At 39.8% G+C, this 16,944-nt stretch overlaps 1 protein-coding gene across 2 annotated transcripts in view; it reads left to right on the forward strand.

Moving 5' to 3' along the window:
- The window catches only part of LOC139390803 (moesin-like), a 48,967-nt gene extending 32,112 nt beyond the window's left edge, over positions 1–16,855 (forward strand). The window contains exons 5-14 of one of the 2 annotated variants that reach the window (XM_071138198.1): positions 8,622–8,773; positions 9,145–9,228; positions 9,480–9,626; positions 9,754–9,850; positions 10,778–10,941; positions 11,025–11,155; positions 13,025–13,161; positions 13,630–13,680; positions 13,899–14,111; positions 14,760–16,855. In XM_071138198.1, coding sequence (XP_070994299.1) covers positions 8,622–8,773; positions 9,145–9,228; positions 9,480–9,626; positions 9,754–9,850; positions 10,778–10,941; positions 11,025–11,155; positions 13,025–13,161; positions 13,630–13,680; positions 13,899–14,111; positions 14,760–14,924 — 1,341 coding nt within the window. In that variant the 3' untranslated portion in view covers positions 14,925–16,855. Of the gene's footprint in view, positions 1–8,621; positions 8,774–9,144; positions 9,229–9,479; positions 9,627–9,753; positions 9,851–10,777; positions 10,942–11,024; positions 11,156–13,024; positions 13,162–13,596; positions 13,681–13,898; positions 14,112–14,759 lie in introns of both variants that reach the window. The other variant, XM_071138197.1, reaches the window with a different exon arrangement.
- Positions 16,856–16,944: the final 89 nt, after the last annotated feature.

Raw genomic sequence — 16,944 nt, forward strand, 5'->3', positions numbered from 1 at the left:
ATCATATTAAAAACTGAGTCAACACTAGGTCACTCTCACTCAGATATCATATTAAAAACTGAGTCAACACTAGGTCACTCTCACTCAGATATCATATTAAAAACTGAGTCAATACTAGGTCACTCTCACTCAGATATCATATTAAAAACCGAGTCAATACTAGGTCACTCTCACTCAGATATCATATTAAAAACTGAGTCAACACTAGGTCACTCTCACTCAGATATCATATTAAAAACTGAGTCAACACTAGGTCACTCTCACTCAGATATCATATTAAAAACTGAGTCAATACTAGGTCACTCTCACTCAGATATCATATTAAAAACTGAGTCAACACTAGGTCACTCTCACTCAGATATCATATTAAAAACTGAGTCAATTAAAAACCGACTAGGTCACTCTCACTCAGATATCATATTAAAAACTGAGTCAATACTAGGTCACTCTCACTCAGATATCATATTAAAAACTGAGTCACTAGGTCACTCTCACTCAGATATCATATTAAAAACTGAGTCAATACTAGGTCACTCTCACTCATATACCATATTAAAAACTGAGTCAACACTAGGTCACTCTCACTCAGATATCATATTAAAAACTGAGTCAACACTAGGTCACTCTCACTCAGATATCATATTAAAAACTGAGTCAACACTAGGTCACTCTCACTCAGATACCATATTAAAAACTGAGTCAACACTAGGTCACTCTCACTCAGATATCATATTAAAAACCGAGTCAACACTAGGTCACTCTCACTCAGATACCATATTAAAAACTGAGTCAACACTAGGTCACTCTCACTCAGATACCATATTAAAAACTGAGTCAATACTAGGTCACTCTCACTCAGATATCATATTAAAAACTGAGTCAACACTAGGTCACTCTCACTCAGATATCATATTAAAAACTGAGTCAACACTAGGTCACTCTCACTCAGATATCATATTAAAAACTGAGTCAACACTAGGTCACTCTCACTCAGATATCATATTAAAAACTGAGTCAACACTAGGTCACTCTCACTCAGATACCATATTAAAAACTGAGTCAACACTAGGTCACTCTCACTCAGATACCATATTAAAAACTGAGTCAACACTAGGTCACTCTCACTCAGATACCATATTCAAAACTGAGTCAATACTAGGTCACTCTCACTCAGATATCATATTAAAAACTGAGTCAACACTAGGTCACTCTCACTCAGATATCATATTAAAAACTGAGTCAACACTAGGTCACTCTCACTCAGATATCATATTAAAAACTGAGTCAATACTAGGTCACTCTCACTCAGATATCATATTAAAAACTGAGTCAATACTAGGTCACTCTCACTCAGATATCATATTAAAAACTGAGTCAACACTAGGTCACTCTCACTCAGATATCATATTAAAAACTGAGTCAATACTAGGTCACTCTCACTCAGATATCATATTAAAAACTGAGTCAATACTAGGTCACTCTCACTCAGATATCATATTAAAAACCGAGTCAATACTAGGTCACTCTCACTCAGATATCATATTAAAAACTGAGTCAACACTAGGTCACTCTCACTCAGATATCATATTAAAAACTGAGTCAACACTAGGTCACTCTCACTCAGATACCATATTAAAAACTGAGTCAATACTAGGTCACTCTCACTCAGATATCATATTAAAAACTGAGTCAACACTAGGTCACTCTCACTCAGATATCATATTAAAAACTGAGTCAACACTAGGTCACTCTCACTCAGATATCATATTAAAAACTGAGTCAACACTAGGTCACTCTCACTCAGATATCATATTAAAAACTGAGTCAATACTAGGTCACTCTCACTCAGATATCATATTAAAAACTGAGTCAATACTAGGTCACTCTCACTCAGATATCATATTAAAAACTGAGTCAATACTAGGTCACTCTCACTCAGTCATATCAGATATATTAAAAACTGAGTCAACACTAGGTCACTCTCACTCAGATATCATATTAAAAACTGAGTCAACACTAGGTCACTCTCACTCAGATACCATATTAAAAACTGAGTCAACACTAGGTCACTCTCACTCAGATACCATATTAAAAACTGAGTCAATACTAGGTCACTCTCACTCAGATATCATATTAAAAACTGAGTCAACACTAGGTCACTCTCACTCAGATATCATATTAAAAACTGAGTCAATACTAGGTCACTCTCACTCAGATATCATATTAAAAACCGAGTCAATACTAGGTCACTCTCACTCAGATATCATATTAAAAACTGAGTCAACACTAGGTCACTCTCACTCAGATATCATATTAAAAACTGAGTCAATACTAGGTCACTCTCACTCATATACCATATTAAAAACTGAGTCAACACTAGGTCACTCTCACTCAGATATCATATTAAAAACTGAGTCAACACTAGGTCACTCTCACTCAGATATCATATTAAAAACCGAGTCAACACTAGGTCACTCTCACTCAGATACCATATTAAAAACTGAGTCAACACTAGGTCACTCTCACTCAGATATCATATTAAAAACCGAGTCAACACTAGGTCACTCTCACTCAGATACCATATTAAAAACTGAGTCAACACTAGGTCACTCTCACTCAGATACCATATTAAAAACCGAGTCAATACTAGGTCACTCTCACTCAGATATCATATTAAAAACTGAGTCAACACTAGGTCACTCTCACTCAGATATCATATTAAAAACTGAGTCAACACTAGGTCACTCTCACTCAGATATCATATTAAAAACTGAGTCAACACTAGGTCACTCTCACTCAGATATCATATTAAAAACTGAGTCAACACTAGGTCACTCTCACTCAGATACCATATTAAAAACTGAGTCAACACTAGGTCACTCTCACTCAGATATCATATTAAAAACTGAGTCAACACTAGGTCACTCTCACTCAGATACCATATTAAAAACTGAGTCAATACTAGGTCACTCTCACTCAGATATCATATTAAAAACTGAGTCAACACTAGGTCACTCTCACTCAGATATCATATTAAAAACTGAGTCAACACTAGGTCACTCTCACTCAGATATCATATTAAAAACTGAGTCAATACTAGGTCACTCTCACTCAGATATCATATTAAAAACCGAGTCAATACTAGGTCACTCTCACTCAGATATCATATTAAAAACTGAGTCAACACTAGGTCACTCTCACTCAGATATCATATTAAAAACTGAGTCAATACTAGGTCACTCTCACTCAGATATCATATTAAAAACTGAGTCAATACTAGGTCACTCTCACTCAGATATCATATTAAAAACTGAGTCAATACTAGGTCACTCTCACTCAGATATCATATTAAAAACTGAGTCAACACTAGGTCACTCTCACTCAGATATCATATTAAAAACTGAGTCAACACTAGGTCACTCTCACTCAGATATCATATTAAAAACTGAGTCAATACTAGGTCACTCTCACTCAGATATCATATTAAAAACTGAGTCAACACTAGGTCACTCTCACTCAGATATCATATTAAAAACTGAGTCAACACTAGGTCACTCTCACTCAGATATCATATTAAAAACTGAGTCAACACTAGGTCACTCTCACTCAGATATCATATTAAAAACCGAGTCAATACTAGGTCACTCTCACTCAGATATCATATTAAAAACTGAGTCAATACTAGGTCACTCTCACTCAGATATCATATTAAAAACTGAGTCAATACTAGGTCACTCTCACTCAGATATCATATTAAAAACTGAGTCAACACTAGGTCACTCTCACTCAGATATCATATTAAAAACTGAGTCAACACTAGGTCACTCTCACTCAGATACCATATTAAAAACTGAGTCAACACTAGGTCACTCTCACTCAGATATCATATTAAAAACTGAGTCAACACTAGGTCACTCTCACTCAGATACCATATTAAAAACTGAGTCAATACTAGGTCACTCTCACTCAGATATCATATTAAAAACTGAGTCAACACTAGGTCACTCTCACTCAGATACCATATTAAAAACTGAGTCAATACTAGGTCACTCTCACTCAGATATCATATTAAAAACTGAGTCAATACTAGGTCACTCTCACTCAGATATCATATTAAAAACTGAGTCAATACTAGGTCACTCTCACTCATATACCATATTAAAAACTGAGTCAACACTAGGTCACTCTCACTCAGATATCATATTAAAAACTGAGTCAACACTAGGTCACTCTCACTCAGATATCATATTAAAAACCGAGTCAACACTAGGTCACTCTCACTCAGATACCATATTAAAAACTGAGTCAACACTAGGTCACTCTCACTCAGATATCATATTAAAAACCGAGTCAACACTAGGTCACTCTCACTCAGATACCATATTAAAAACTGAGTCAACACTAGGTCACTCTCACTCAGATACCATATTAAAAACCGAGTCAATACTAGGTCACTCTCACTCAGATATCATATTAAAAACTGAGTCAATACTAGGTCACTCTCACTCAGATATCATATTAAAAACTGAGTCAATACTAGGTCACTCTCACTCAGATATCATATTAAAAACTGAGTCAACACTAGGTCACTCTCACTCAGATATCATATTAAAAACTGAGTCAATACTAGGTCACTCTCACTCAGATATCATATTAAAAACTGAGTCAACACTAGGTCACTCTCACTCAGATATCATATTAAAAACTGAGTCAATACTAGGTCACTCTCACTCAGATACCATATTAAAAACTGAGTCAATACTAGGTCACTCTCACTCAGATATCATATTAAAAACTGAGTCAACACTAGGTCACTCTCACTCAGATATCATATTAAAAACTGAGTCAACACTAGGTCACTCTCACTCAGATATCATATTAAAAACTGAGTCAACACTAGGTCACTCTCACTCAGATATCATATTAAAAACTGAGTCAACACTAGGTCACTCTCACTCAGATATCATATTAAAAACTGAGTCAACACTAGGTCACTCTCACTCAGATATCATATTAAAAACTGAGTCAATACTAGGTCACTCTCACTCAGATATCATATTAAAAACTGAGTCAATACTAGGTCACTCTCACTCAGATATCATATTAAAAACTGAGTCTCACTCAGATATCATATTAAAAACTAGGTCACTCTCACTCAGATATGAGTCAACACTAGGTCACTCTCACTCAGATATCATATTAAAAACTGAGTCAACACTAGGTCACTCTCACTCAGATATCATATTAAAAACTGAGTCAGTCACTAGGTCACTCTCACTCAGATATCATATTAAAAACACTAGGAGTCAACTCTCACTCAGATATCATATTAAAAACTAGGTCACTCTCACTCAGATATCATATTAAAAACAGAGTCAACACTAGGTCACTCTCACTCAGATATCATATTAAAAACTGAGTCAACACTAGGTCACTCTCACTCAGATACCATATTAAAAACTGAGTCAACACTAGGTCACTCTCACTCAGATATCATATTAAAAACTGAGTCAACACTAGGTCACTCTCACTCAGATACCATATTAAAAACTGAGTCAATACTAGGTCACTCTCACTCAGATATCATATTAAAAACTGAGTCAACACTAGGTCACTCTCACTCAGATATCATATTAAAAACTGAGTCAACACTAGGTCACTCTCACTCAGATATCATATTAAAAACTGAGTCAACACTAGGTCACTCTCACTCAGATACCATATTAAAAACTGAGTCAATACTAGGTCACTCTCACTCAGATATCATATTAAAAACTGAGTCAATACTAGGTCACTCTCACTCAGATATCATATTAAAAACTGAGTCAATACTAGGTCACTCTCACTCATATACCATATTAAAAACTGAGTCAACACTAGGTCACTCTCACTCAGATATCATATTAAAAACTGAGTCAACACTAGGTCACTCTCACTCAGATATCATATTAAAAACCGAGTCAACACTAGGTCACTCTCACTCAGATACCATATTAAAAACTGAGTCAACACTAGGTCACTCTCACTCAGATATCATATTAAAAACCGAGTCAACACTAGGTCACTCTCACTCAGATACCATATTAAAAACTGAGTCAACACTAGGTCACTCTCACTCAGATACCATATTAAAAACCGAGTCAATACTAGGTCACTCTCACTCAGATATCATATTAAAAACTGAGTCAATACTAGGTCACTCTCACTCAGATATCATATTAAAAACTGAGTCAATACTAGGTCACTCTCACTCAGATATCATATTAAAAACGGAGTCAATACTAGATCACTCTCACTCAGATATCATATTAAAAACTGAGTCAATACTAGGTCACTCTCACTCAGATATCATATTAAAAACTGAGTCAATACTCGGTCACTCTCACTCAGATATCATATTAAAAACTGAGTCAACACTAGGTCACTCTCACTCAGATATCATATTAAAAACTGAGTCAATACTAGGTCACTCTCACTCAGATATCATATTAAAAACTGAGTCAACACTAGGTCACTCTCACTCAGATATCATATTCAAAACCGAGTCAATACTATGTCACTCTCACTCAGATATCATATTAAAAACCGAGTCAATACTAGGTCACTCTCACTCAGATATCATATTAAAAACCGAGTCAATACTCGGTCACTCTCACTCAGATATCATATTAAAAACCGAGTCAATAGTAGAATGGCATGGAATTAGTTATGCAAATCAGTAGAATGGCATGGAATTAGTTATGCAAATCAGTAGAACGGCATGGAATTAGTTATACAAATCAGTAGAATGGCATGGAATTAGTTATACAAATCAGTAGAATGGCATGGAATTAGTTATACAAATCAGTAGAATGGCATGGAATTAGTTATACAAATCAGTAGAATGGCATGGAATTAGTTATACAAATCAGTAGAATGACATGGAATTAGTTATACAAATCAGTAGAATGGCATGGAATTAGTTATGCAAATCAGTAGAATGGCATGGAATTAGTTATAGAAATCAGTAGAATGGCATGGAATTAGTTATGCAAATCAGTAGAATGGCATGGAATTAGTTATACAAATCAGTAGAATGGCATGGAATTAGTTATGCAAATCAGTAGAATGGCATGGAATTAGTTATAAATCTTCTTTGACGCATGGCAAGATGTGTAGAATTACAGCATTTCTCTACTAAAATGTCCTCTCCGCTGTCAAGAAGGGTCTACACAACATTTCACTTAGGAACATTTAAATCAACAAAATGTAATTTAGGTCTCTCAAAAGGCCAGGGTCGGCTCTCACTGCCAGGGAGATTATGCAGACCTTCGAGCCACTGCAGCCCCTCATGATGAGTTCAGATTTTTGGTGGGAGGGGGGGGGGCAACCCCATCTCTGTTGTAAATAATCAGAATTCATGTAAACATTCGAGCTGATCTCTTGGCACAACTTATGGGGTATGTTGAGCATAGGGACAGGGGAAATTGAGCCGCCTTGGGGGTAAGTCGGTGATGGTGTGGTTGCTGGTAGGTCAAAGTTGAATTCATGGAATTGGGGTATGGTGTATGGTATATCTTAAATGTATGCCTACATTCATATTGAGGCCCAGAGGCCCAGGTACATGTTCGTTATCTTTTTTGGCAATGTACTGTCGTGGAATTCTAATCAATAATGAGGAGAGACAAGGTCAATCACCAATCAGTATTTTACTTTACTCAAAAGATACTAATAAAACAGCGAGTGAGTCTGGTCGACCCAACACTTTTGAGTAGCTCTGACAGAGAACGAATACAAATATCTCTTATAGCAAAGATACACCTTCTCATTCTACATGACAAACAACAGATGTGTGGAATGGGTCAAAAGGTGAGACTTGATATATGAGAAAGGAGTTTCCCCCATTCAGATAGCATTTGCTGTGAAGACTGTTCTTATTGTATAGAAGCCAGAGTTTGGCCCCTGAGACAAGGTTCCTCATCACTATCCTCTCATACCCGAGCCTTCTCTCCCCGGTACCTTACAAGAACAAACACCAACTCATTCTAGGAAATGCATGCTGTCGGTTCTATCACCAACCCATTAAATCAATTGTCAGCAAATAAGCCTCAAAGGCTCCTCTCAGGTCACACAGACACAGATGAGCAAGTACTAATAGAAGCCTATTCTATTGCACAAAACAACTACTCGATGCAACATAATCTTGTCATTTCTCCAACCTAGTACCTCTTCAATGTCATTCAGTCTATGTTTTCCTCCCTTTCTGCTGCTCTAATGGACTTCTTCCCTTCTCTCACTTCCTTGGCTGCTCTCTGAAGAACCTCACGGGGGGCTAGAACCCTGCTTGTTTTACTTTTGTATACACGGAGCATGAAGATGTTTGCTCTAGTATAGTATTACACATTCTCTTGAATTAATAGGTGCTTTTTTTTGCATCAATGCAGCACCTAACACTATTGGAATAATTACAATAAATGAAATGGATGATCAATCAATGGATCAATAAAAAAAGGTACTATCTAGAAACAAGGGTAGCTCCACTTACCCCACTCTCCCCTACACATACAGTACATGTATGTGTATAAGGATGTACACAGGTCAGACACACATACGAGCTGGTCACACACTGTTTGTCACTGCAGGTGAAGGAAGGCATCCTGAATGATGATATCTACTGTCCTCCGGAGACGGCTGTGCTGTTGGCCTCCTACTCTGTTCAGACCAAACATGGAGACTACAAGAAGGACTACCACTTCCCTGGTTACCTCAGCAGGGACAAGCTGCTTCCCCAGAGGTGTGTCGTCTCTCCCTGTCCCCCTGTGTGACATTCCTCAGCCCACAAACAGAAGCTAAACTGGTGAAATGGTCCACTGAATTTGTTGATCTTCTATTCCAAGTCACCCTGAATGTTCCTCTGATTGTTGTCTCCCATACTTAGATTAGTGTTGGGGTCAATTCCATTTCATTTAGCAGACACTCTTATCCAGAGAGACTTACAGGAGCAATTAGGGTTAAGTGTCTTTCATCAACAGATTTTTTTCACCTAGTCGGCTAGGGGATTTGAAACAACAACATTTTGGTTACTGGCCCAACGTTCTTAACCGCTAGTCTACCGTCCTCTCTCTACCCCTTTAATTGAACCCTTCTCGTGTCCTCTACCCCCAGAGTTCTGGAGCAGCACAAGCTGAACAAGGAGCAGTGGGAGAATAGAATAAAGGTGTGGCATGAGGAGCACAAGGGAGTGCTGAGGTAAGACCACATGTCCTCTCTACTCACAGTCCTCTCAGTCCTCACTCACAGTCCTCTCTACTCACAGTCCTCTCAGTCCTCACTCACAGTCCTCTCAGTCCTCACTCACAGTCCTCTCAGTCCTCACTCACAGTCCTCTCTACTCACAGTCCAATCCAAGTTAACACTGGCTTACTTCTATTGCACTGATTGTCTGTGTGTGTCTGTATCTGGTCCTGTACATGTGTTTGTGTCTGTCTGTCTGTCCCCAGGGAGGATGCCATGGTGGAGTATCTGAAGATAGCTCAGGATCTAGAGATGTATGGAGTCAACTACTTCAGCATCAAGAACAAGAAGGGTTCAGAGCTGTGGCTGGGGGTAGACGCTCTGGGCCTCAATATATACCAGAACACTGACAGGTAGGAACTTTTAACTACATCTGAATTCCCCATATGTTCATCATGATATTAGACTACTTTTGAAGTCTGAAAACCTTGGATAAACTTAGCTTTTGGAGGGAACTATTCTACAGTGTTTTCTTTATAGGATGACCCCTAAGATCGGCTTCCCATGGAGCGAGATCAGAAACATTTCCTTCAATGACAAGAAGTTTGTTATAAAGCCCATGGACAAGAAAGCCCCGGTACGTCACCTCTGTTTCTTTGTCTGCTGTATATTTGGTTATAATTCAAACCTCTGATAGTACCCGTTTGTTAAGTACAGAATAAAGGTCACGTTATTTTTTCAAGAGGCACTGATAACCACACGAGGCACTGATAACCACACGAGGCACTGATAACCACACGAGGCACTGATAACCACACGAGGCACTGATAACCACACGAGGCACTGATAACCACACGAGGCACTGATAACCACACGAGGCACTGATAACCACACGAGGCACTGATAACCACACGAGGCACTGATAACCACACGAGGCACTGATAACCACACGAGGCACCGATAACCACACGAGGCACCGATAACCACAAGAGGCACTGATAACCACATGAGGCACTGATAACCACACGAGGCACTGATAACCACACGAGGCACTGATAACCACAAGAGGCACTGATAACCACAAGAGGCACCGATAACCACAAGAGGCACTGATAACCACACGAGGCACCGATAACCACACGAGGCACCGATAACCACACGAGGCACTGATAACCACACGAGGCACTGATAACCACACGAGGCACTGATAACCACAAGAGGCACTGATAACCACACGAGACACTGATAACCACAAGAGGCACTGATAACCACACGAGGCACTGATAACCACACGAGGCACTGATAACCACACGAGGCACTGATAACCACACGAGGCACTGATAACCACAAGAGGCACTGATAACCACACGAGGCACTGATAACCACACGAGGCACTGATAACCACACGAGGCACCGATAACCACAAGAGGCACCGATAACCACACAAGGCACTGATAACCACACGAGGCACTGATAACCATACGAGGCACTGATAACCACACGAGGCACTGATAACCACAAGAGGCACTGATAACCACATTTGTGGTGACTGGGTCTCTTTCAGGATTTTGTGTTCTACGCCCCTCGTCTGCGGATCAACAAACGTATCCTGGCGTTGTGCATGGGGAACCATGACCTGTACATGAGGAGGAGGAAGCCAGACACCATCGAGGTCCAGCAGATGAAGGCCCAGGCCAGAGAGGAGAAGACTAAGAGACAGATGGATAAGTGAGGACAGAGAGAGGGGGAAAGAGAGAGAGAGATAATGTTGTTAGCAGGTGTTTACTCATCCCTCATATCCCTCATTTCAGAGCTCTGCTTGAGAGCGAGAAGAAGAAGAGAGAGAATGCGGAGAAGGAGACAGAGAAGATCGCCAGAGAAACCATGGAGCTGATGGGCAGACTGAAACAGATTGAAGAAGAGACCAAGAAAGCTCAGGAAGGTCAGACTCTTTCTGTCTTCTGACAGTGTGTGTGTGTGTGTGTGTGTGTGTGTGTGTGTGTGTGTGTGTGTGTGTGTGTGTGTGTGTGTGTGTGTGTGTGTGTGTGTGTGTGTGTGTGTGTGTGTGTGTGTGTGTGTGTGTGTGTGTGTAAATATATATACAGTGCCTTGCGAAAGTATTCGGCCCCCTTGAACTTTGCGACCTTTTGCCACATTTCAGGCTTCAAACATAAAGATATAAAACTGTATTTTTTTGTGAAGAATCAACAACAAGTGGGACACAATCATGAAGTGGAACAACATTTATTGGATATTTCAAAAATTTTAACAAATCAAAAACTGAAAAATTGGGCGTGCAAAATTATTCAGCCCCCTTAAGTTAATACTTTGTAGCGCCACCCTTTGCTGCGATTACAGCTGTAAGTCGCTTGGGGTATGTCTCTATCAGTTTTGCACATCGAGAGACTGACATTTTTTCCCATTCCTCCTTGCAAAACAGCTCGAGCTCAGTGAGGTTGGATGGAGAGCATTTGTGAACAGCAGTTTTCAGTTCTTTCCACAGATTCTCGATTGGATTCAGGTCTGGACTTTGACTTGGCCATTCTAACACCTGGATATGTTTATTTTTGAACCATTCCATTGTAGATTTTGCTTTATGTTTTGGATCATTGTCTTGTTGGAAGACAAATCTCCGTCCCAGTCTCAGGTCTTTTGCAGACTCCATCAGGTTTTCTTCCAGAATGGTCCTGTATTTGGCTCCATCCATCTTCCCATCAATTTTAACCACATTCCCTGTCCCTGCTGAAGAAAAGCAGGCCCAAACCATGATGCTGCCACCACCATGTTTGACAGTGGGGATGGTGTGTTCAGCTGTGTTGCTTTTACGCCAAACATAACGTATTGCATTGTTGCCAAAAAGTTCAATTTTGGTTTCATCTGACCAGAGCACCTTCTTCCACATGTTTGGTGTGTCTCCCAGGTGGCTTGTGGCAAACTTTAACCGACACTTTTTATGGATATCTTTAAGAAATGGCTTTCTTCTTGCCACTCTTCCATAAAGGCCAGATTTGTGCAATATACGACTGATTGTTGTCCTATGGACAGAGTCTCCCACCTCAGCTGTAGATCTCTGCAGTTCATCCAGAGTGATCATGGGCCTCTTGGCTGCATCTCTGATCAGTCTTCTCCTTGTATGAGCTGAAAGTTTAGAGGGACGGCCAGGTCTTGGTAGATTTGCAGTGGTCTGATACTCCTTCCATTTCAATATTATCGCTTGCACAGTGCTCATTGGGATGTTTAAAGCTTGGGAAATCTTTTTGTATCCAAATCCGGCTTTAAACTTCTTCACAACAGTATCTCGGACCTGCCTGGTGTGTTCCTTGTTCTTCATCATGCTCTCTGCACTTTTAACGGACCTCTGAGACTATCACAGTGCAGGTGCATTTATACGGAGACTTGATTACACACAGGTGGATTGTATTTATCATCATTAGTCATTTAGGTCAACATTGGATCATTCAGAGATCCTCACTGAACTTCAGGAGAGAGTTTGCTGCACTGAAAGTAAAGGGGCTGAATAATTTTGCACGCCCAATTTTTCAGTTTTTGATTTGTTAAAAAAGTTTGAAATATCCAATAAATGTCGTTCCACTTCATGATTGTGTCCCACTTGTTGTTGATTCTTCACAAAAAAATACAGTTTTATATCTTTGTTTGAAGCCTGAAATGTGGCAAAAGGTCGCAAAGTTCAAGGGGGCCGAATACTTTCGCAAGGCACTGTATGTATATATATATATATATATATATATATATATATATATATATATATATATATATATATATATATATATATATATATATATATATATAGAGCTGGAGGAGCAGACTCGCAGGGCCCTGGAGCTGGAGAGGACGTTTGCCCAGGAGGAGGCAGAGCGTCTTGAGAAAGAGGCCAAGGCATCCCACCTACAGCAGTCAGAGAGCCAGATGAAGAACCAGGAGAACCTGGTACACACACACAGATATACATGCACAGACAGCCACACACACACAGACAGACAGACACCACACACAGACACAGACACCACACACAGACACAGACACCACACACAGACAGACAGCCACCACACACAGACAGACACCACACACACACAGACAGACACCACACACAGACGGACAGCCACCACACACAGATACATGCACAGACAGACAGACAGACACAGATACATGCACAGACAGTCAGATAGCCACACACACAGATACATGCACAGACAGTCAGATAGCCACACACACAGATACATGCACAGACAGTCAGATAGCCACACACACAGATACATGCACAGACAGTCAGATAGCCACACACAGACACGTGCACAGACAGTCAGATAGACAACCACATATACATTAGGAGGCTCCTGTATTATTCTACGGTTCTCTTTCCAGGCCACTGAGCTGACCTCTAAGATCTCCCTTCAGGAGGACGTAAAGAAGGAGAAGGACAACGATACAAAGAGATGGCAGAAAAGGGTGAGAGAGAATAAATGAATGTGTGTGTGTGTGTGTGTGTGTGTGTGTGTGTGTGTGTGTGTGTGTGTGTGTGTGTGTGTGTGTGTGTGTGTGTGTGTGTGTGTGTGTGTGTGTGTGTGTGTGTGTGTGTGTGTGTGTGTGTGTTTGGGTGGTGTATGTGTGGTGTATGTGTGATAGCACTATCCACTGTGAGCGGTCATGTGTGTGTTTGTCGTCAGACGGTCATGGTGGAGGTTGATTTGGAGCGGGCCAAAGAAGTTCTGAAGACTAAAGACATCCAGGACTGTGTGCAGGGGGACCACGACGAGACCGACGAGACCAGCGCTGAGGCCAGCGCGGAGCTGACGTCACCAGGCATGGTCAGAGACCGCAGCGAGGAGGAACGCATGACGGAGGCTCAGAAGAACAAACGGCTACAGAAACATCTCAAGGTCAGAAACACCTTGGGGAACTCTAGGAACTTTTTTCCCATTAGTCCCACAAAATGTTTTGCATTGTCAGCATTCAAGTTCTCAAGAAGCAAAGTGTCACTCACCAACAGTCAAGTTCTCAAGAAGCAAAGTGTCACTGGCCAACAGTCAAGTTCTCAAGAAGCAAAGTGTCACTGGGACACATCATCGTGATGACGTGAACACCTCTTCCTGAAAGTCCAATATCTTGAAAACTTGGCTGCTGACATGCTAATAATTTTGGAACTGTATCATCAGTGGACTAATTAAACAAATACCACAAGATAGTTTTTGAGTGGAGTTCCCCTTTAACCCATAAGCCATGAACTTTAACCCTAACCCATGACCCTAATTCATGACCATAACAGAGGCCCAGAAGAATGAATGGCTATACAAAGGTCAGACCCTACCTTAACATTTAACCTATGACCTTAACCTAACAATAACCCTTTATACCTGGTTGGGTTCCATCCTGACTAAATGTAAAAATGTCCTCCCGCTCTGAGCTGAGAGATATAGTTCTGAGACCACATGCGTTACACATGTCCTACACATTCCTTCCAATGTTTTAGTACATTATGTTGATGCTCCACCAGTTTATTTGTGTCCTTGTTCTCCGTTTGTCCTCAGGTCCTGAGTAGTGAGTTGGCCAGCGCTCGAGACGACAGTAAGAATACTCCCAACGACCTGATCCACGCGGAGAACGTTAAGGCCGGCCGGGACAAGTACAGGACCCTCCGTCAGATACGACAGGGCAACACCAAGCAACGCATCGACGAGTTTGAGTCCATGTGAGAGAGAGAGAGAACAAGAGTCTGTACTGAATCTATGTATTTGAATGTAAGTCATATAGGCAGGTACCGTGTAATTATAACGTCAACAGGTACCGTGTAATTATAACGTCAACAGGTACAGTGTAATTATAACGTCAACAGGTACAGTGTAATTATAACGTCAACAGGTACAGTGTAATTATAACGTCAACAGGTACCGTGTAATTATAACGTCAACAGGTACCGTGTAATTATAACGTCAACAGGTACAGTGTAATTATAACGTCAACAGGTACAGTGTAATTATATCGTCAACAGGTACAGTGTAATTATATCGTCAACAGGTACAGTGTAATTATAACGTCAACAGGTACAGTGTAATTATAACGTCAACAGGTACAGTGTAATTATAACGTCAACAGGTACAGTGTAATTATAACGTCAACAGGTACAGTGTAATTATATCGTCAACAGGTACAGTGTAATTATAACGTCAACAGGTACCGTGTAATTATAACGTCAACAGGTACAGTGTAATTATAACGTCAACAGGTACAGTGTAATTATAACGTCAACAGGTACAGTGTAATTATAACGTCAACAGGTACAGTGTAATTATATCGTCAACAGGTACAGTGTAATTATATCGTCAACAGGTACAGTGTAATTATAACGTCAACAGGTACAGTGTAATTATAACGTCAACAGGTACAGTGTAATTATAACGTCAACAGGTACAGTGTAATTATATCGTCAACAGGTACAGTGTAATTATATCGTCAACAGGTACAGTGTAATTATAACGTCAACAGGTACAGTGTAATTATAACGTCAACAAGTACAGTGTAATTATAACGTCAACAGGTACAGTGTAATTATATCGTCAACAGGTACAGTGTAATTATAACGTCAACAGGTACCGTGTAATTATAACGTCAACAGGTACAGTGTAATTATAACGTCAACAGGTACAGTGTAATTATATCGTCAACAGGTACAGTGTAATTATAACGTCAACAGGTACCGTGTAATTATAACGTCAACAGGTACAGTGTAATTATAACGTCAACAGGTACAGTGTAATTATAACGTCAACAGGTACAGTGTAATTATAACGTCAACAGGTACAGTGTAATTATAACGTCAACAGGTACAGTGTAATTATAACGTCAACAGGTACAGTGTAATTATATCGTCAACAGGTACAGTGTAATTATAACGTCAACAGGTACCGTGTAATTATAACGTCAACAGGTACAGTGTAATTATAACGTCAACAGGTACAGTGTAATTATATCGTCAACAGGTACAGTGTAATTATAACGTCAACAGGTACCGTGTAATTATAACGTCAACAGGTACAGTGTAATTATAACGTCAACAGGTACAGTGTAATTATATCGTCAACAGGTACAGTGTAATTATAACGTCAACAGGTACAGTGTAATTATATCGTCAACAGGTACAGTGTAATTATAACGTCAACAGGTACAGTGTAATTATAACGTCAACAGGTACAGTGTAATTATAACGTCAACAGGTACAGTGTAATTATAACGTCAACAGGTACAGTGTAATTATTGCTTTATTGACTTTGTAAGCGCCCACTTTCTCTCCCCAGTAGTGTTTTGTCTACTGTGACTAAAGATTGCCATCTACTGGCTGTAACATACATTTATGTTTGCTAAAGTCACATTCTGTGGACTACAGACTGTAGGTTACTAGTACAACAATCAAAGTGAGTGATGACATTATTACTACATCATTCCTGTTGCTTTTGGTTTTTACAATCTTGAAATGCATCTATGCAAAATAATCCTTAGCTGATACACTATAAAACCCATATTTTTCTGTATGCATAGTTTAGTGAGAGGAACGGTTAGAGGTTATTTACAATATTTACAATGGATGTCATTTCACAGATATGAGTCAAATAAATACCATTAACCAACATTGAATATGTGTTGAGTGCTGTGCATATAGCTACTGTCTCAATCTGTTATGATTGTCACTCTGGTCATCTGTTATAGGCTGTTATGATT

The sequence above is a fragment of the Oncorhynchus clarkii genome, chromosome 31 (genome assembly GCF_045791955.1).
Source record: "Oncorhynchus clarkii lewisi isolate Uvic-CL-2024 chromosome 31, UVic_Ocla_1.0, whole genome shotgun sequence".
Lineage (NCBI taxonomy): Eukaryota > Metazoa > Chordata > Actinopteri > Salmoniformes > Salmonidae > Oncorhynchus > Oncorhynchus clarkii.